The sequence below is a fragment of the Hippopotamus amphibius genome, chromosome 8, assembly GCF_030028045.1.
Source record: "Hippopotamus amphibius kiboko isolate mHipAmp2 chromosome 8, mHipAmp2.hap2, whole genome shotgun sequence".
Classification (NCBI taxonomy): domain Eukaryota; kingdom Metazoa; phylum Chordata; class Mammalia; order Artiodactyla; family Hippopotamidae; genus Hippopotamus; species Hippopotamus amphibius.
The window spans coordinates 83,075,601-83,097,696 of record NC_080193.1 but is presented as its reverse complement, the minus strand read 5'-3'; the positions used below and the strand labels follow the sequence as shown (position 1 = coordinate 83,097,696).

At 38.9% G+C, this 22,096-nt stretch overlaps 1 protein-coding gene across 3 annotated transcripts in view; it reads right to left on the bottom strand.

Annotated features, from left to right (window-relative positions):
* The window catches only part of CUL3 (cullin 3), a 94,724-nt gene extending 75,832 nt beyond the window's left edge, over nucleotides 1-18,892 (bottom strand). Inside the window, exon 1 of one of the 3 annotated variants that reach the window (XM_057744059.1) lies at nucleotides 18,421-18,892. In XM_057744059.1, the coding sequence (XP_057600042.1) occupies nucleotides 18,421-18,486 (66 nt within the window). In that variant the 5' untranslated portion in view covers nucleotides 18,487-18,892. The remainder of the gene's footprint in view (nucleotides 1-18,420) is intronic. The other 2 variants (XM_057744060.1, XM_057744063.1) reach the window with 2 other exon arrangements.
* Nucleotides 18,893-22,096: the final 3,204 nt, after the last annotated feature.

Genomic DNA, 22,096 nt, shown 5'->3' with positions numbered 1-22,096 from the left:
CTCAGCATGAATTATTAAATTTTCTATTAGAAACTGAAGTATTTTTAGAATATAAACTAAGATGCTTCAAATACTGTACAAATACTTACATTATAATAAAAAAATGATTTCTCACATATATAAATTATGAGTTATTTTAAAATCCAAGATGGTCTGTAGTATTTTCCTCAGTATTTGTGCTTTACAGATAGAGATGAAGACAAAGGGCAAAAATGTTTCTTCTGGTGATTGCTCAGGTAAAAAAATGTTCAAGCAAAGGAGAAAACAGACCCAGAGAGATTAAATGACTTACCCAAAATCAAAGAGCTGGAATCAGAACTCATATTCTCAAATCTAGTCCAAACCACTGGACTCACCTCCCATCCCACTGTGCTAAAAGGGTAAAGTAATATTACAGTGTAATCACTGATTATCTTGGTAAACACAGTACGGTATATTAGCAGAGAACATAGATATTTCTATCTTACAGGCCTGGCTTTGCATCACAGCTTTGCTAAATTCACAAACCATACAACCTTGGGAAAATTACTTAACTCTTCTCAACTTTTATTTCCTCACTTGTAAAGTGGGTTTAATAACAATATCTATCTCAAAAGATTATCATGAAGATTAAATGCAAATGTCAGTAGAATTCAGCCTAACCTAGAGCACAGTACAGTCAGCCCTCCATATCCATGGAACTCACTGATACAGGTCTGACTGTACTATGTCATTTTACTTAAAGAACTTGAGCATCCTCAGATTTTGGTATCTGCAGGGGTCCTGTAACCAATCCCCCAAGGACACCAAGGGACTACTGTATAATCCCTCACATGTTGACTAATAATCATAGAATCTCTTGAACTCTCATCTATGGGCCTGAAATGTCAAAACCATATACATATAGTTTTTCAGGCTTAGCAAATAAACAGCCAAAACAAAAGCACCTTAAGAGCACAACCACGCTAAATGCAAGTCATAAAATGTAGCCTTCTTTCAGAAACAATATTCCCCTACTTGATATCTCCTATATTTCCAGTGTCATTTAAATCATTTTAAGGCCCAGAGCTCTGTCCCTGGTTCTCCTTTTCACTCTACATTGGGTCTCCATGCACTTCCATTCATTATCATGGTTACAATTACTACGTATACTTCTGGGTTCTAAAATTTACAAGGCTCTAGACTGGCAAGGGATTCTGGAGCCTCCTAAAACTGCATATAAAATTTTGCAAATATAATGTGTGTACACTTCTCTTCTGGATGGTGGGTCACTAGCTCTTATCAGATTTCCCAAGTGTGGTCCACATCTCAAAGATAAATTACTGGCTTACATGTTAATTGCTCCCAAATCTAAACTGCCAGCCCAGGAGTTCCCCCAAAGCCTAAACTACTGTATTCAACTACCTGCTGGACATGCCCAACCAAATGCTCCAGACACGTATCAAACTTATCACATCCAAAATTTCTGGTAAACTCACTCTCCAAGCCCACCCAAATCTTTCTGTATTCTCTAATTCAGTAGCAGCAACACAGACCACCTAGTTATACAAGGTAGAAGCATAAGCCTTAATGTTTCTTCTTTCGTCTCTCATCCAATTATCAAGTGCTACCAACATCAGACCCAAGAGATTTCTCAAATATGCTCCCAATCTTTCATCCTGAATACTGCTGCCCTAAAACTTTCCTCAAGATCACTGCAACAGCCTTCCAGCCAACAAGAACTCTAATAATCTCTTGGAATTTGGAATTTATCTTTCTCTAAATCATTATTAAAATAAACACATGAGCATCACACCCCTATTCAAAACCCAGCTCTCATTAGCTATGGGGGGGGGGGTGCTTTAAAAGGGGACATAACACTTCATGATCTAGTCCACGCCTATTCTCTAAGTTCATCTTTCACTCACTACTACCTATCTTACATTCAATTCCTGGCAACATTAAATCAATGGTTATTCCTGTCCACTGTCACACTTCTCCTCCACACACCACCTTCTCATGTCTTCTTTATACACCCCTCTTCTGCCTCTTCTTTGACTCTTTACATAGCCTCTGAACACAGCTCAAGTGTCAAATCCTCCAAAAATCCTTCCCTGATGTCCTCAAGCAAACTCTTTCTCAGCTCTTTCGTAACACTCAGGTTACATCTATCACTACACTCCTATACTGCTCCATAATTATTTGTTGGTGTATCTTTTTTTCTCCATTAGACTATGAGATACTTAAGGGATTGTGCACTTTTCTTCAGCATTACTTAGAAGGCCATAAACAAATGTCTAGGGAATATTGTTTTACCTATGTTATACCAATGCAATTTTGAAAATATGAACATTTGAATTACTAAGCACAATGATATGGAAAAATATTTTAATGTGCTTATTTAACAATGTAATTTTAAAATAACCAAATATCTTTTCCAAACAGAAATAAAGTATAATAATGTACAAGCAAAAGACTCAAATTTCATATATCAACTACCATTTCCAGATTTCCCCATTCATCTAACTGCTCCAGAAGGCTGCTTAATCATTAATCTTATTAATAAATGTTAACCAGGAGGAAAATGGTGGATAAAAAAGGCTATTCAGGAGGAGATCCACAAGCTACAATCTTTCCCTAAACTGACTAAGTCCAAAAGCAATACAGCCAAGGAAACAGGCTTCAAGTGCAGATTCCTACACATATACACTTTGGTCTTGGCCTCAAGGGAACATGTGAACAACAGTGGCAAAATAATTATGCTACGATGAATTGATGGGTGAATTTCTCATCCATCCTTGATAGAGAACACAACATTAACTGTCAATGAAAGTTAAAAGGACTAAATGTTAAACTCTAAAGTCATCAATGTTAACCATTAAAAACATCAGCCTACACTTCACTCAGTCATTTAAAAGCCCTAACACTTTAAACTAACATTCCAAATTATCTGAGCAGGATTTTAATCCCATTAATGAAAATGACTGAGGTTGCTATAACTGCAAATACACTCAGGAAGGGATTTGGTAACAATGCTTCAGCAAAGCAATAAAATGATAAAATGCATACAGACATATACACACAAACATTTAAAGTTTGCTAATTTTAGACATATACTGCATCCTTCCCCAACAAGCTCAAGTTACAAAGTGTTCAGCAAAGTAAATTCATCTGGCAAGAAAAGAAACAAAAGCTTCTTTTCAAAGGAAAGATATAAATGAGTATTCTTTAAATGTCCATGGTTTAGTGAGACCTCTTAGAAACCAAATCAAGACTTTATTTTTTAAGTGACTTTTGCCCACTTCCCTGTCCCCAATCCAGGATTATAATCCCCTCATTCGTAAGTATCAATAACAAAAATAACACTAACAATCTTTATTTTCTTTCACAAACATCTCTGGTTTTTCATCTACATTACTTTAAAAGATATAAAAACATAACCTTCAAAATGCTGTATTTAAAAGGATGTCAGTCTGTTATATACTTACACATCTTGAAGGTTCTGTAATTACTGAGAGCTGGAGAACTACAGTATGAACCAATTAAAACTAAAATGAAGAGAACTATATTCTTCACAGCCACTACATACAAAGGACAAGAAGTCTTTAGTCCCCTGTGAATAATTTTCTACAAGAAATTTAGAACAGGGTGGGTGGGGGAAAAGGGTGAGAATTTGAAATTCCAGGCAATTCAGAATGACACAGCTAGAAAAAAATAAACAAGTTGCTTTGGTACAAATATCTGAGGAATGGCAATATTCTAGACAAATACAACTCAGCCATAAATTTTATAAGGAAGCTCCCTCCCAGACTGTAAGCACCTTAGAGTAATATCAAGTCTCTGTTCCCTTATTTTGTTGTATCCTTTTAAATACATGTTGTGATGATTCCTAGATGATTTGAATGCAATCCCATTAGTCACTAATAATGCTGAATCTTATTTGATGACTAATGGGTACACAATGATTTACAATGTCTGCAATAATCCCATTCATTCACCAGTTAATCTTTAAGCATCCTCAACCATCAGAAAGACAGCCAAAGAACCAAGCTTTGAAGAAAACAGTCCAGTGGGACACATTCAGACTTTCGGCAAGTTATTTAACTTTCCAAACTTCAATTTCCTCATCTGCTTGTAACCAGAGAAATGGGAGAAGGTGGGGTATTGTGTGGCAATTAAGAAAGTTGGTGAAAGTGTCTGACACACAACACTTGCTCAATAAATTTCTTTCTTTCTTTACTGCATAGAAGAAACATACAGCCTTCTGTGCTGGAATTGTGCTGCCAAAAGTAATGACGGATGTCACGGAAGGAAAGAAAAAGATTATCAATTAGAAAAGCACAGTAGCCTGGAACAATGCTATGAAATCACAAATGAAGTCTGATCTATATTCAACTGGCCTCTAATATCACTAAATTACAGAACAGTAACATTTATGATGAGAAAGTTAAATCATCAATAGAAGGTCCAATTATTATAATCCACGTTTCAGTTCTTACCATGAGTAGGCTGTTCAAAAACCAATTTAAAAATCTGGAACAATTTCTCTCAAACACAAAGTCAAGCTTTCAGATTAGCCTGTTAAAGTCCAGTTAAGTCACAACTGACCTATGAGTACTAACAATATTCTTTCATCTGTATCTGTGATTTTTGTATATGTGAAAAAATGTACATGTAACGTTTTATAGTCTGATGATGACCACAACAAACAAGATACAACCATAAGTACTCTCACTGAGTCAAGAAGTTTGTCACTGTCCTACTGATACTATTTTTGCTGATAAAGAGCTGTTAACTGGGCGCCCTGAAACATCTTTTATCCAGAGAATACAATATTCATCTTGATTAGAACTCTTCAAACATAATTAGAGACTCTCCCTATCAAGAAGATTAGTTATTACATCTATAAAATCAACACTTTAAAATAATAAAAACATTTGCTGTATTTTTCAATATAGTATTAAATCCCAAACATAAGGGGTCATGTGTATAAACTAGCTTTTTAAACATTCATCTGGAAAACAAAAATAACAGAAAAGCAAGAATCATATATTTTGGATGGAATCTCAAAGTAGCAGTAATGCTAGACAAAAAATACTTCATATCTAAGTGCATGCTTGAGTTCCATATCTCTATCCTACAATCTAAAACCATGAATTTTAATAAAAAAATGACAATACTTTCTTCTCTTTAGCTTAAGTCACTAACGTTTTTTCCTTCTTGCCTTTTTTTTTTTAATGAGTAAACCCAGTTTTCCTAAATCTATGATAATGTGTAAGGCTGTATAAACTGTTGGACAATAACAAATTAGTTTACACCAGAATCAGCTGCACACACTTCAAAGAGGGGAAAAAAAAACATGTAAAACAGTATAAGTTACCACAGTTAGCTCTTTGAATGAACCTAACTGTAAACCCAATGTGATATGACAACAAAAGGCCTGTCACATAAAATTATTACAAAAATCTGATATCAAATCTCAAAATTTCTCTAATACTACCAACTTACAAAAAAGTATGTAAGAACATAGCTAACTTTTCCACTGCTTATTAGCATTTAATCATCACCATTGAATACACCATTCTTATTCTAAAGAAAATTCTAAGGCTGAAAAGATTGGTGACATCGGCAATATCACCAATGTTTTAGAGCAAAGGAGAGCACACCAGCATTCAGTTTCTAGACTAAAATTTTAAGAGCAGAAATGAGCCTAAGGAAACCCCAAATTAAATTGTCTTCATTTTACAAATGAAGAAACTGAAGCTAAGTAGCTTATCCAAGATCACTCAGCTACTTAGAGCAATGAAGGAATCCACTTGTCCTGAACTAATGACCTTTCTGTTACACCATGTCAACTCAAATCACCTGAGTGTTTGATATTAAGAAATCGATTTATAATTAACAGGCTAATATTAACACTGAATTATTAAGGCTATATGCTTGTTTCAGTTTGGTCTAAAGAAAAGAGCTTTTAACCAGAAGTCAGGCTTCTATTCACGGTTCTTCCATAAATTCAAGTCATTGAGTATGCTCTAGGGAAATTAGCCTCTCCAGTTCTCCTCTTCTCCATCTATTAAATACGATTAGAACAGATTCTCTCTAAAGTCCTTTCCAGCTTTTAAAAATTAAAATATGAAAACAAATAGGAGCAAATAAAATACTTGTTTATTTGGCTAGTGATAACGTTCATCAAAATAATACACTTCTTTCATGTCTCATTTGCATATACCATGAAAAAAAGTGAATTATTTTAAAGTATCTGATCTTTGTACTTCAAAATTCATTTCATTGTTTAACCTATTACTTCTTAGTATATTCTGTAAGACAAAAAAAATTTAAAGATTGTATTAAAGTATTTAAACATGTTAACTTCAAGGAATCACATTTTTCTAAACATATTTAACAAGAAAAACGCCTAATAACTGAAAAAAATTAAAAAATGTGTACTATCAGTGTTTAACTTGAAAAGTGTTAACTTAGAAATACTTCAACTAATACATCTTTACTATTGGTTATGATTTTGACTGCTTTATTCAAGTCAATACATACTAGGACCCCATTAAGCAATTTATATACTCAAATTTTACTGAACAACATAGCCTTCCATTGACTCAAAGTTTTTATAACTTGTATTCTATTATGAGAGGTGCATATACTTTGAATCTAATGAGGTTTAAGCTTGGAAAAGCTCCTTCCAAGACCTAGAAACTAATTCTGATTTCTTTTTTAAGAACTTTTATTGAGATACAGTTAACAGACAATAAACAGCATATATTTAGAGTGTACAATTTGGTATCCCAATCTCCCAATTCATTCCCCCCCAACCCTCCCTGCTTTCCCCACTTGGTGTCCATGTGTTTGTTCTCTACACCTGTGTCTCTATTTCTGCCTTGCATTTCCTCTTTCATAGTTGTTAGCATTTGCCTTATGGATTGAGGTGTTCCTATATTGGGTGCATACATATTTATAATTGTTATCTCCTCTTCTTGGATGGATCCCTTGATCTTTATGTAATGTCCTTTCTTGTCTCTTGTAATATTTTTTACTTTAAAGTCTATTTTATCTGATACGAGTATTGCTACTCCAGCTTTCTTTTGATTTTCATTTGCATGGAATATCTTTTTCCATCCCCTCACTTTCCATCTGTATGTATTCCTAGGTCTGAAGTGGGTCTCTTGGAGACAGCATATATATGGGTTTTGTTTTTGTATCCATTCAGCCAGTCTGTGTCTTCTGGTTGGTGCATTTAGTCCATTTACATTCAAGGTAATTGTCGATATGTATGTTCCTATTACCATTTTCTTAATTGTTTTGTTGTTGTTTTTGTAGGTCCTTTTCTTCTGTTTTCCGCTTAGAGAAGTTCCTTTAGCATTTGTTGTAGGGCTGGTTCGGTGGTGCTGAATTCTCTTAGCTGTTGCTTGTCTGTAAAGCTTTTGATTTCTCCATCGAATCTGAATGAGATCCTTGCTGGGTAGAGTATTCTTGGTTGTAGGTGCTTCCCTTTCATCACTTGAAATATATCATGCCACTCCCTTCTGGCTTGCAGAGTTTCTGCTGAGAAATCAGCTGTTACCCTTATGGGAGTTCCCTTGTATGTTATTTGTTGTTTTTCCCTTGTTGCTTTTAATAACATTTCTCTGTCTTTAATTTTTGTCAACTTGACTAATATATGTTGGCGTGTTTCTCCTTGGATTTATCCTGCCTGGGACTCTCTGTGCTTTCTGCACTTGAGGAGCTATTTCCTTTCCCATGTTAGGGAAGTTTTCAACTAGAATCTCTTCCAATATTTTCTCAGGTCCTTTCTCTCTCTCATCTCCTTCTGGGACCCCTATAATGCGAATGTTGGTGCGTTTAACATTGTCCCAGAGGTCTCTTAGGCTGTCTTCAGTTCTTTTCATTCTTTTTTCTTTATTCTTTTCTGCATCAGTGATTTTCCCCATTCTGTCTTCCAGGTCACTTATTCGCCCTTCTGCCTCAGTTAATCTGCTATTGGTTCCTTCCAGTGTATTTTTCATTTCCATTATTGTGTTGCATATCTCTGTTTATTTGCTCTTTAACTCTTCTAGGTCTTTGGTAAACTTTCTGATGTTTGCATCCAGTCTTTTTTCAAAGTCCTGGATCATCTTCACTATCATTATTCTGAATTCTTTTTCTGGAAGCATGCCTATCTCCTCTTCATTTAGTTGTTTTTCTGGGGCTTTATCCTGTCCCTTCATCTGGTACAAAGTCCTCTGCTTTTTCATTTTCTCTTTCTGTGGCTGTGGTTTTCAGTTCCAGAAGACGAAATACTGCTGATACTGCTTGATACTGCTGTCTGCCCTCTTGTGGAGGAAGCTATCTAGGAGCCTCTGGTGTGCTTCCTGATGGGAGGGATGGATGGTGGGTAGGCCTGGGTGGGTGGAGCTCAGTAAAGCTTTAATCTGATTTGGTGGGAGGAGCTCAGTAAAACTTTAATCTGCTTGTCTGCTAATGGGTGGGGCTGTGTTCACACCTTGTTGGTTGTTTGGCCTGAGGCCACCTAGTGCTAGAGCCCACAGGCTCTTTGGTGGGGCTAATGGTGGACTCTGGGAGGGCTCACACCAATAAGCACTTTCCAAAACCCCTGCTGCCAGTGCTGCTGCCTCCTCGGTGAGCCACAGCTGCCCCCCCCACCTCTGCAGGCAACCCTCCAACACGAGCACGTAGGTCTGGTTCAGTCTCCTATGGGGTCACTGCTCCTTCTCCCTGGGTCCTGGTGAGCACATTTTTTTGTGTGCCCTCCAAGAGTGGAGTCTCTGTTTCCCCCAGTCCTGTGGAGGTCCTGCAATCAAATCCCACTGGCTTTCAGAGTCTAATTCTCTGGGATTCCTCCTTCCGTTGCTGGACTCCCAGGTTGGGAAGCCTGATGTGGGGCTCAGAACCCTCACTTTAGCAGGTGGACTTCTGCAGTATAACTGTTCTCCAGTTTGTGAGTCACCCACCCAGCATTTATGGGATTTGATTTTAACGCGATTGCGCCCCTCCTACCATCTCATTGCGGCTTCTCCTCTGTCTCTGGATGTGGGGTGTCTTTTTTGGTGAGTTCCAGTGTCTTTCTGTCAATGACTGTTCAGTAGTTAGTTGTAACTCTGGTGCTCTTGCAAGAGGGAGTGAGCGCCATCTTAATCCTATCTCTCCTGATTTCTTTTTTTTTTTTTTTAATTTAATTTTTTTTTTTGGGGGGGGTACATCAGGTTCAATCATCTGTTTTTATACACATATCCCCGTATTCCCTCCCTTCCTTGACTCCCCCCCCCTCAAGTCCCCCCCCCGATTTCTTTTTATTAAGAGTACTGCAGTGTATAAGCTTCAGGGGCCCAGGATCCGTCCCTGGGTAATCATGTAAATGACAAGCTTAGAATTAACTTTCTAATATATTCCTATTATGAAAGTAAATATTTCAGAATCTAGCAAATTCTTAACGGACTATAATTAAGGCAGTGTGGTGTAATGGAGAGAACATGAATTTCTGAGTCAGATACACCTGGGATCTGAATCTCAACTCTCCTTTCCATAGGTATATATGTAATACACATATTTTACTATGTCTCTCTGAGCTCCAGCACAGATTTAAAACAGAAGTTACACCTAAAGATTGTTGCAAGGGTTTGAGATAATTATGGTCCAAAGAGCCTAAAACAGAGCCTAACACAATGTAGATATTCAACAAATTGTAGTTACTAATCTTATAAAGCAACTTCTCATACTATTAATAAATTGAAAAGGAGAGGGGGAAAATTTTTCATGATTACTTTCAAGAGGATAGAGCAAACATAAGAGGCTAAGTGTTGCTCAGTTAAGAGCTGCTTTAGATAAGAATGACTTGCAATCAGTATGTTAAAGCATTCCCCTTAGCAATGATGGCTTGCTTTTCCAGAAAAGCATCTCTAAGGAATCTTGTATTTTCTTAAAGTAGGTAAAAGATATCCCTTTGAAGTCTTTGTTCATTTGCTTAGCAGTAACCTTTCTCATCTAAAGAGCAATCTCAGGTCCATTCCTTTCTCAATGATCACTAAATAAATGGAAGTCAAATTAAGAAATTTTACTTAATTATATTTTCAACTTTAAAAGTGACTTAAAAAAATAAAGAAGGAATGCTTTCTAGTAGCAAAAGCTCTGGATTAGCAGTTAAGGCAACTACAGGATCAGTTCCGATTTCCCATTAATGGCATTAACTTGGGAAAGTAGGACTCTCCTCAAATTTAAAAAGGCTGGATTAATCACAGTGATTTTAAAGTAATATTTAGAGAACTTTTAAAGATGAAATCCTCTACACAAAGAACAACGTACAAACTACTCTAAATGACTAGAGAGGGAGATTTTTGAAGATACCTACTCCACTCCTCCTAGGCCTCCTGGGTCCTGGAGACCCTATTAGAGCTTGAAAATAACTGTCCTACATGAAACATACTTTTACTTGAAAGTACCAACTTTATGATTAGAAAATCATTTTAACTGTCTCAGTGATGCCACTGTTTATTAGAAAGCACTTTCTAACATTTTTCCTTTTAAGCCTCACAATTAATTTGTGGGAAAGATTGCTACAGTTCCCATCTTGAAGGTGAGGGAACAGACTAAAGAGTCAGTTCATTCAACACTGTTGGCTACTAACTGTGCAGCACCCACAAAGATCAACACAAAAAGACCTGCTGCCTCCTCTAAAGAAAGTCATGTTCTAATAAAGGCGATACTGACTATTCTTTGAAGGTTTTTGCCTATGAAAGGAGATGGTATGGTAGTTACCACTGTAGAGAAGACAGAAAAAGGAATATCTTCCTTCTCTGAGACCTGAGGAAAGGAGTTCAGAATGAGTAAAGATACTGATTAATGAACATAAATGAAAGAGAAGCAAGCTGAGGAACTTACACAAGATAACTTTAGCAGTTAAGTTTCCTGAAGAGGAGAGATAAGAGAATTCTCAATAAAGAGCTTAAGGACAGTGATTAAAGTCTGAAATAGCTCATGCAGGAAACAGGAGAAGGAGTTTACCAGGGACACAAAAATACTGCCCAGAGGCACTGAGAGTCTAGCCAGGTTAGAGACCACAGTCTTGAAATTTTCTCCAGGAGTGCACAATATGAGCAGTGAAGGCGGATGAGTGGAATGGTTTAAAATGCTTTTTGCTAATGTTTCTGGCCTTGCTCTGGGGAGGAAGTAGGAAAGAGGGGCAACTAGTAACAGGCACCACAGCTTGGGAGAATGAAAGGGGTCTTCTTAAGATCCAAGAGCACATTTAACGTGAGAAGGAAACAAACAATAAGTAGGATAGGATAATTAAATAATAAAAGCTTGCACTTACTTATAATGCTTACTGGGCCAGACATTAAGAGCTTTGTATGTATTAACTCTGCCCTTACAACCACCATATGAGGCAGAGGTTAAGTGATTTGCTCAAGTCCTATATCTAATAAATGAAGGAGTTAGGATAGAATGTAATATTGAAGTTTAAGATTTCTAAAGTAGCGGGATGACAAACTCCAAGAGAGAGTGAAGATCACTGTAATACAGAAGAGGCCAGATCTGTTCAATTATCACTGTATATTTAATGCCAGACCTCTAGTAGAAACACACAATAAATAAACTTTAAAATGAATAAACGAATGACTCTGCCCACAGAGTCTTTTAATTGGAAAAAGTTACGATTTAAACTAGAGAGAATGTCTGTGAAGAAGGTACTAAAGTCTTCAGTGACTGAGAGAGCATGTGTAAAGAAGTTCAGAGATGGTCACAAGAAGCATTCAAAACAATAGTTCTCAAGGGCCCAAGCCACAGAGGATCATAGATGTGGCGATAAACGGCACCTGGACCCAATGATTCAAGAATTATAAGGGAAAAAGACATCTCAATTCAAGAAGAGAAGCCCGTATCCTCAGGGCAAAGGTAAATTTCAGATAAAAGAAGGTAAATTATTCCCAGAACAGGCTGATGATACAGGGTAGTCAGCCTGCAATGGAAGTAGGGGATTACCATGTAGTTAACAGGCTGGGAAGAAGGTGTCCTGGGGGAGGGAGTGAAACATAGGGTACCGCTAGTAAACAAGACAAGGCCAGAGATTAAGTCTTCTAACACGCAATCCAAGGTTACTGCCAATACGTACTACCTTTACTTTCAAGTCATTATTGTTTCAGGAGACTACACTGACTAACCTTTAAGGGAAGTGCCACGTGATCATTAATGACCTACAAATTAAGGCTTCACTTATAGTTGAAAAGAGTTCAAACATTTCAGAGCATTACCTGCAGCGACTTACCTAAGTAATCAATTACTATGGTTTGGCTTAAAGGACTAGTTTCTCATTTAACCAATCATTCACTAACCACTCACACTGTGTCTAACACTATGCTAAATACTCTGAGGTTCAAAAGGGTGTCTGGTATGTTTTGGGCAGGGACTACAACCTAGTTTATGGATGAAACAAAAAAGAGGGTGGAAGAAAATAAAAACAAAATGTATTTTTAGGTAAATACTTTATGTACATATTAGAATGTACACACCATGTGAATATTTACTCCTTCAACAAAGTTACCCCAGGAAGGTTACATACCTACTCCAATGATCATGTGATAATCACTACAGGAACTTCTCTTCCGAGGCTACTCCTTGCCCCCCAAGAGCCAGTGGCATTCTCTTGAAGCATCCCACTGGTTACCAAACCTATATCCTTTAAGACTGATTTCTTAGTCTAGTTCACAAATTGATTCTGTAAGCTTTTCAAAATGTAAGTTCTAAAAATGAAAGACCAAAAAATGGCAGCATCTCTAAAATAACTATATAGTAAATAAAAGAGCTAGCAAAAATAACATTCAATTTTAATACATAAATTGTGGCGTAATCATGGCTAAATGTTAGTGTAACAATAGTTAACTATGTGCTAGGTCCTGTTCCACTGTTTTCTTTTCTTTATCTCACAACAACCCTGTAAGATAGGTCCTATAATGTTCTCATCTTGCAGAGAAGAAAACTGAGGCAAGAAGTCGTTAAATAACTTGTTAAAGATAACACAACCAGGAAGAGATGGAGCTGACATTCAAACTCTGACAGTCCAGAGCCTACACTCTTAACTATTATGCTCTCAATCGCTCTACTTTTTAGTCATACTTCTAAAACATATGTTGAATACTCTAACACAAAACTAAATGAAAATTCCCTACAGACTTTCCATAGTTTTACAAGTAGGCAAGGAAATGCAAATTAAAGCACTAAAGTACTATTTTTTCACCTATGAAATTAAAGGTATATTATGTTAGCTAAGACACTGCTAAATGGTACAAGTTAAACTGATAGAAGCTTAAGAGATGTAATAATTGTCAAAGCATTCACATTAGAGCCAGACTGCCTAGGTTAGAAAGAATCCTGGTTCTGCTACTTAGAAGTAAAGTGACCTTAAGTAAATTACTTAACCTCTCAAGTCCTCTTTTGTAAAAAAGATGATAATAGTAGTAATCCACAGAGTTGTGCAAATTAAATTAGTTTATACATGCAAAGCACAGAGAACAGTGTGTGGCACATGATAAGCATTTGGTAAGTGGTACTATTATTACTCTTATCTTTTCAGAGTTCAATTTGGTAATATGTATCAATTATGCTGAGCCCAGTAATTCCATAATCATGGATGGGTTCAAATATTTATGTGCCTAAACAGTCACAGCTGCATTCCTTATAATACAGAAAATATGGATTCATTGGAATCAATCAAAATACCTCTCAGTAGAGAAATGGATAAGTCAAGGTACTGCTGAGAATACACAGTCATTCAAAATCATGTTTTTGATATAAATAAATGTACAGTAAGATACTATTTTTTTAAAGGCAGCATATAAAAAGATCATACCTTATAAAAAGATTTTACTGTGTGCTTACAAATGTATGAAAAATTAAAGGGAAACACATTAAAATGTTAATATGGTTTATGTCCAAGTGTTAGGGTTACTGGTGATATTTCCTTACTTTTAAGTTTAGATAGTTATTAAGTTCTCTATCATAAATATGCATCACTTTTATAATTAGCAAAACTACTAAAATGAATTCAAAGCTTTGACAGACTACAACTGAATAGTTTTCACAATACACTGAGAGACACTAACTGTAGTTCGTGTTTTATCTCTGTGATTTCCTACTAGTAGCACCTTTACTTTTTGCTGAATTTACAATGGACAAAGTTCCATTATTTAAAACTACAAATTGTACAGTAACTTTTATGAAAACCTTAAAAACTGTTAACACCCAGATAATCTCAAGTAAAAATAACAGCAAAAAATTCTCTCTCAGATCTCTCAATTTAAAACACAAAGGGAAGACCTACTACTTTTTCTAGTCTTAATTACATAATCTTGTTGAAATAGATAAATGCTATTATTACTTAAATACAGTTAATGAATGATGTATAAACAAGTGAAATTTTCTCTATTTTGTTTGAATGAATTGACCTTGTGACTACAGTATTATTTAAAAGACCAAATCCTCACATTATATTTTATACTACTAAAATTGTTTCAAATTCAGTAACTTTGGTACTAATAATTTGGTAGTAATAATTTTCTTCGTTCCTCTGAACTGCTTTCTAGGGAGATAACGCAAAATAGACACTTTATAGAAAACTATTTATCCTTTCATTTTTAAACTTCTAAAGCTTGAGAGGTACTAACAGCTACCACACATTTGACTGTCCTAAAACAATTAAATAGAACAAGATCAGTCTAAGTGAAAACAACACTTTAATGAATGCCATATCTTACTCCGTAACATCTCTACAAGAAAATACTAGAGAACAAAAAACTCATAGTTAATTCCCCATCCAGTGTGATTTGCAAAACCATTAGTCAGCCTTTCTGCATGTGCAGTCCAGGCAGTTCTAGGCAACAACTATGTTCCCTAAGTAAGAGAAACCTATTTTGAAGATCAAAGCTGTTCCTCCAAATCTAGCAAATATCACTATAGCTAGGAAAAACAAAAACATTGACTGTCCCCATTTGTCATTAAATTTTTGTGCTCTTAAGTATTTAAGTACATCACAAATGATCTTAAAATTCATCTCTTTCTAATGTCAGTCATTCTGTGGGTTCCATCTAACAATAACTTCTACATCATTAACTGTCCATGCCACACAGGTGGTGCTCTGTGAAGCTCATCTAGAATTATGGAGCAGACATCACAACCAAAGATTTGTTATCATGATTTAGCATGCTTCCATAAACCAATAACTGAGACCATTTCCAGACCACATTCTAAAGACTTATCACTTTCATAATACATCTCCTAAACTCTGAAGGCTAAGCCAAGAAAGGCAAATCAGAGAGACCAGTATTTCCAACCATAACCCCTCCAATCCAATCAAGCTCTTCAAGCTCATGTGGACAAACACTGGACAAGCACAGATGGTGAGGAATAGCTTTTCAAAGATAAAGACAAAAGGTTCACCTGACAGCAACTAATCCTACATAGTGGAATAAAAGCTCAGGAGTGAGACACACGGCAACTGCATGGAAAGAAGAGTGGGAATTTCTTGGGGCAGCGTTCTTTGGTCCAAATCCATATAGTTTCCAGGAGTTTCCCGACTATAGCCTCCTTTCTTAAAAATGTTTTGTGGCCCTTGCTGTTACTTTGGGTACCAAAAAACCCCAAGAGATATGAAATGATATATATTTTGTCCACTGCAAGAAAATTTACAAACTGGAATAAATATTTCCTCCATCACCAATCTGTAAATACAGAAAGTTCCTCACTGTTTCCATCTTAAAAAAGAACCACTTTCTCAGAACCTGATTTTACTGATGGGACTACAGCTGGAGTACATCTACACATTTACAAAATATTCTGTACCTTCACTTACTATTTTGCAATGAAAACAAAACAATCCCAAAACACATTTTTATAGTTTTTGCACATCAATTTTACAGAACACTCTGAAACGAGCACTTGAGGCCTTTGGTTACACTACAATTTCCCTTAGAATAACTATCTCAAGTGGTAATACAAAATACAATAATTTTGAGTGTGCACACACAAGTACACATAAACACAACATTTTCTGTAAGGAATAATACGCATTTACTACTCTGACTAGCAATCCACTCAGACTATAGTTATGTAAAAGACTGCTAACCTGGAAGAAAAAAAAATTCAGACGCTCTATAAGTACTCATAAATCTGTGAAATACCACACCATTGAGATCTGTATCCATCCTTAATGAAGATTCAAGGAACCATGACTTCAAAATTCACATGTTAAAAAATACAGTGGTTCTTTTCAGTAGGAACTACTTATGAGTGATGTTAATACTTATGAAATAATAAAAAAAATTATGCTTTTAAAAATTAGCAGATATTAGGTACTGAATATCAAACCCTAGCCACTTAAAAACAAGGATTTTAGAAAAACTTAGAGGGCAACAAGTTACAGACAGAAAGGGTCTAAATTAGCTCATAACCATAATAAAAAAATCAGTTTCAGTACTACGTGGTAACCTGTCACATACTATCATAGTCTTCAGCTAAATGAATAAGGAAATTCTCTTCCACCACTTCCTCCCAAAAATACAAGATCCAGAAAGGAAGGATATTGGTCTTTCAAGCTATACTGATATATTCCAAGATCCTAGAAGAGTGCCAGGCACACAGTCTTCAGTAGTATTTGAATGAATGTCGGAATGGAAGAACAGGTAGGATCAAGCAAACCAAGAGATCAAAGAGTTGATTGCATATCAAGGTACAACTGGTTAATCAGAATATCCACAAAAGTGAGTTGATGTCAAATGTGAGCTATTCCACATTGTAGTAGTAATCTGAATTAGAACTCAGACTTCAAGAAGAGCAAACTTTTCTTAAAAAATTGTATAAAACTATTCAAAATTCTGAATACTAGATTCTGCTAAAAATATTCAGAACTGATTTAGTAGGAAAACTAACATTGCTCACAAATTCATGAACTCAGTTCATTGTTTCACTGTAAGGGAAAACGTGGACGTGAAGTTCATTAGTGCCCTTCTGTCAACATTTCTCTCTTTGTACTTTCTCACGATTGCTTAGGAAAAAAAAAACTTCAAAAATACAAAACCCTTTAATAAGCATCAAAACACTTAATTCTGCTGAGTATACCCTACCTTTATTTACATGAAACCTGAAAACTCTTCACGTTGACATTAATACTTATGTTATTACAATTTCAGAATTCTGCATCAGGTGTATTTTTTCCTCCTAAATTTTAAGAATTCAGAGAGGTCTTCAAGTTCTCTGGGTTGGTTTCTTACTCAACTAGGACAATTATATTAATGTCTTTCCTCCAAAATGCAAACTACACTTTAGAAAAAGCATGCTTCATAAAGTGACTACAAACCCTCTCTTCTCCCCCTCCACACGATATGATGTGTTTGTGATTCTAAGAAAGGAAACTCAAGATCTTTCTCTAGTTTTACCGTTTTAAAATCTTCTGTTCAATTGCTAGTTTGTCTATCCTGACGTATACCTGTTACTGTAGCGACATGAGCAAGTATGTCCTGTTTCTCTGTTCCAACAGCACACTGGCTTGCCACTGGCTATCTGAATCAGATATGACATCCAAAGTTATACTCTATGTACTAAACACCGCAAGGGTATGACTCAACGTAACACTAAAAAAAAAAAGTTTCTAAACAGAATACGTTTGCTGTCACTAAAACCTAGAGTAAAGCAACTCAGGGTGGTGACTACTCATTCTTTTGGGCTTCCACAGCTAAGAAATGGAGAACCAAGCGTCCAATTTGTTTTCTCTTATTTCCCCTTGAGTGGCAAGGCAATTCCTGCACAAGAGAGTTTGTAGAGTGCTTTGGAAGCTTGTGGATAAAAGATGCTGTAAACACACAGGACGTTGTTAGTATATGTCTGTGGAGCATTACGTGGAACCACTGCCACTGCGTGGGGGTAGGTGGATGGCATAGCCCTTCCGGAGGGGAGGAAGAGCGGGAGAGGACAGTCCCCCTCACCGTGTGGCTGGCCATCTTTTAGGCTGGCTGATTTTCTCAACCGCAGCGAAACCCCACGTGAAAAGTTACACACGCCCCATACAGGGAGGACTTCGACAGTCCCCATCCCCGCAGGGCTGGGAGTACCGGGAACCCAGCGGGAGCGGAGAGCCTGGGGCTGGGCCTACACCCCAGGAGCGTGGGGAGGTGCTGGGACCCGCGAAGGGGCCCCGGCCGCAGCCGACGCCCGCGGGGCGACCGGAGGCGCAGCTCCGGGGCGGGGGCGCGGCGCCGCGCTCGGGCGCCGGGCGCGGGGAGCAGCCCAGGAGGGCGGCCGCGCCGGCACCCCGCGCCGCCCCGTTGCCGGGAAGGCTCGCGCCCCGCGGCCGGCGGCGTGGGGGAGGGGAGGCCGGGCCTGCGGCCTGTTGGGGGAGTTCAGCCCGGGCCTCGCGTGCGGCTCTCGGCCGGGCCCCCGACCCGGGGTCCCAGGCGCCGAGAAGAGACTCACCGGAAAGGCCCGGATCCGCATCTTGGTGTCCTTCCGGCTGCCCGTGCCTTTGCTCAGATTCGACATGGTGCTCGTCCCCTCCCCGGCGGCGGCTTCGGGTCGCACTCCGAGGCGCCGGTGTCACATTTAAGGCGGGCGGGCAGGCGAGGGGCGACGCTGGGGGCGGCGGCGGCGGCGCGGCCCCCGGGCTGGGCTGGGGAGCTGGCCGGCCCCGGGGCGGCCGCGGCGGGGGCGGCGGCGGCTCGGGCTCCGGCGGCTCGGGCTCGGCTGGGGGGCTGCGCTGGCGCGGCGGCTCCGCGGGATCCCCCTCACGCCCGGCTCGGCTCCCTTTATCGCGCTCCTCCGCGATGGCGGCGGCGGCGGCGACGGACAAACATCTCACTGCGCAGGCCGAACGTCCTCCTCCTCCTCCTTCTCCTCCTCCGCCTCAGCGAGACGAGATCCGGCCCAGAGGGTGGAGGGGGGAGGAGGGAGGGAGGAGAGCCGGAGAGTGGAGAGATTGCGGGGAGGGGGGTGGGAGGACGGGAGGGGGAGGCGGGAGGCCGCGGTGGGGGGGGTTGGGGGGGGAAAATACGCTCAGATCTCGCGAGAAGAGGGCGAGCGCGCTGACTCGGGTGGGGCGGGGCGAAGCCTGGGAGTGGGAGGGGGCAACGGGAAGGGAGGAGGGAAATGGGGAGTTGGGGAGGTGGGCGGGGCCAGCGGGGCGGGGAGGTAGGAAAGGGGCGGAACTGAGGCGGGAGAAGTAAGCTGACTTTTTGAAAGGGGAGCGTTGGAGAATAGATCCGGGCGAGGTGGCTGCTGATTGGTGGAGCGCGGCGCGGGGGGCGGGGTCCTGTCACGTGGACGGAGTGGGCGGGGGAAGTTCGGAGAGCCGGAGCAGGACTGTGGTAGGCTGGGTCCGGCTCCCGTGGGCTGGGCCGGCCGGGCTGGGCTGGGCTGGGCTAGGCTGGGCTAGGGTGGGAGGAGGGTAGTCTCGGGGTGGAGCGTGGGGTGCTAGGTGGATAACCACGTCCTAGAACTGGTTCCTGTGTTTTTCTAGGGCATGGGGACTAGGGATGGGTACTTGACCAGAAGCCAGAAAGTTGAAAGAAGAGTTTGTGCAGGTGTTACCTGCAGTGTCAGAAATTAATTTCCTGTATGCCTAACAAAGTATTCAGATTGGATATGCACACTCCAGCTGTCAGGATTGAGGGGTGGCAAGCCACAGAATTTCCTTAAACTGCATAAGTTCTTGATTCACTGATATTTTCTGAGGGACCCAGAGCTGATTAGTGTTAAAATTTCGTTTTCGTTGCTACTGAAATAATAACTCCCCTAACGCAAGGCAATATTTTGGTAAATGGTGTTAAATAGAAGATAGGATAATAGAAACCTATCCTTACCTGGCCAAACCATTTTTACCATTACAAGAGTAGGATAGGTTTTGAAAGCCAAAATGTTTGTCTTTGATTCCAGTTTGATGATAATTTGGGGGGAACAAATGTATGGCATCGTAGTCAGAAAGTCTGGTTTGATTCATCAGTTTTGCTTTTCACTTATTATGAATTTTACTTCCTAATTTACCTCTTTGCCCAATTGATGTTATACTGGGATTTCTGACCCTGAAGAGGAATATGTGAGTTTCCACTAAAGTCTGAAATCTCATTTTAAATAAGAACCTGTTGTTGGGATGGGTATCTACATGTGGAAGCTGGGGTAGTAACACTTTTTAAGTTTATTTTTTAATGCCTTTTAAAAAAGCTGGGGTGTAATAGTTTTGTAGCATCTGGAAACTGGGGGATTTTTTATACTTTTTTTTGAATAAATGTACTGAGATATACTTTTTGATTTGTTCACTATAAGGTTGAATTTTCCCTAAATTAACTTAATCCTGATAACTAGATTTACCAGTGTTGTGCTTTCACCCCCTGCTTGCTTGAAATGCCCCATTGGAAACATCATAGTTTCTTGTTTTGTTTTCTGGTATTTGCTAATAAAACAGAGCTTAAGAAACAAGGATGTTGCTTGAAGCAATATCTGTGTAAATACTGAAGCTAAAAATAGATCAAGAATTTTGTTAATAAGGTAAGACTGGGAGGAACTCTGATTCAAATATAAGAGACTGCAAGTCTTGGATGGGAGTTTATAATCTGTATGCTGATTGAACCTCTGTTTCCATAATCATTAGACTATATTAACAACCAATATTTCTGTATTGGTTGTAGTGTCACGTGGCTCAGTTTCTTTGTAATATAAGAATATATGTTCTGGGGCCCTCGCTAACATTTTACTGGCTGTATTTTGTGTCTTTTGGGGCAAGGACTGGACTGTTTGTGTCTAGAGTTCCTCATCTGTAAAATGAGGATAAAAATAATATTTCCTCCTTGGGCTACTATGAAATTTAGATGATTAATACATTTTTAAAAGCCCTGAAGCAGTACTCAGCACAGAGACTCAAAACCTGTTGGCTATTATTATCACGGGTAATTAAGGCCCAGGTTATACTATCTTCCTTTATTTAATATGTAGGTTTCTTTAAAAATGGTGTATGCTTTTATAAAATGAATTTTACTTAGATTTTACAAGGTATTTTTCAAAAAGCTAGGGAACCAATTTAGGGTTGGCAACTTCATTCTGGCAAGTAGGAGCACTAAAAAGAAATAACTAACTGGAAGTATAGACCAGCCTCATTATCTTTTTTTTTTTTTAAGTATTTTAACCACAGAAATGGAGAAAGGTCAATTTGTGAGTCAAGGACAATTCCTTAGAGCAATACATTGAGCTGATTTTTCTCCTTTCCGTGTGAACCTGAGAAAACACCAGGGGCCAGCATTTAGGAACCCCCTGCATTAAAGCCTATTCCCCTGTAATTGTGATGCGTATAATCACCGTTTAATTAATTTGTTTTGTGAACCCAGATTTCATATTTTGGTTTTGCTTAAGCGAAATTTAGCTGCATTTCAAAGAATCACTCTCAACGGTCTTCCTTTAGGCTTTTAACCACAAAAATCCAGAAAAAGTCTTCAAAATGAATTTGTCTGCCACTGCCATAAAAAAAAGTCTATTGTTCATTTATTTTTGCATCTATTTATTCATTTATTTAAGAAATATTTATTTAATGGCTGCTGTATGTCGGCACTGAGGTGAATAAGACAGATGAGACCTGCCATCACAGAAAACGTAGTTCTTCCTGCCCCCGCCCACCCCCCCAGATTTGGAAACCACAGACCCAAGTTGGATTTGGCAATAACTTTTTATACACTGCAGTCCAGAAATCAAAGCTTTTCTTTCCTAGAAAATCAGCATCCTCAAAATGTCTATGAAATAATCTCTACAGCAGCAGTAGACCATTCTTCTAGTCCAGTAGTATTCCCTGACTTGCAGGTAGTAAATGAACTTTCAGGATATTTCTTTTTTTCTGCCAACTGCCACCTGATTTAGCAGAGAAAGCAGCGTTGGACTAGGAACTCACTAGATGTTACATGTTGACCAGTTGGTATTCCTACTTATGCTGACTGTGTCCTGACACAGGAGAATAGTGACCCCATTTCCATTTATTCACATGGAGCACGTGCAGTCAGAGAAGCCAGGAGGGTGAGTGAGTGGACCAGCCACTTTTCTACATCCCAGTCTAGAAATGGGCAGTACAACCTGTGAGAAGCCAGTGAAAGGCCATAGTTTCTTCTTGGCCGTGGAT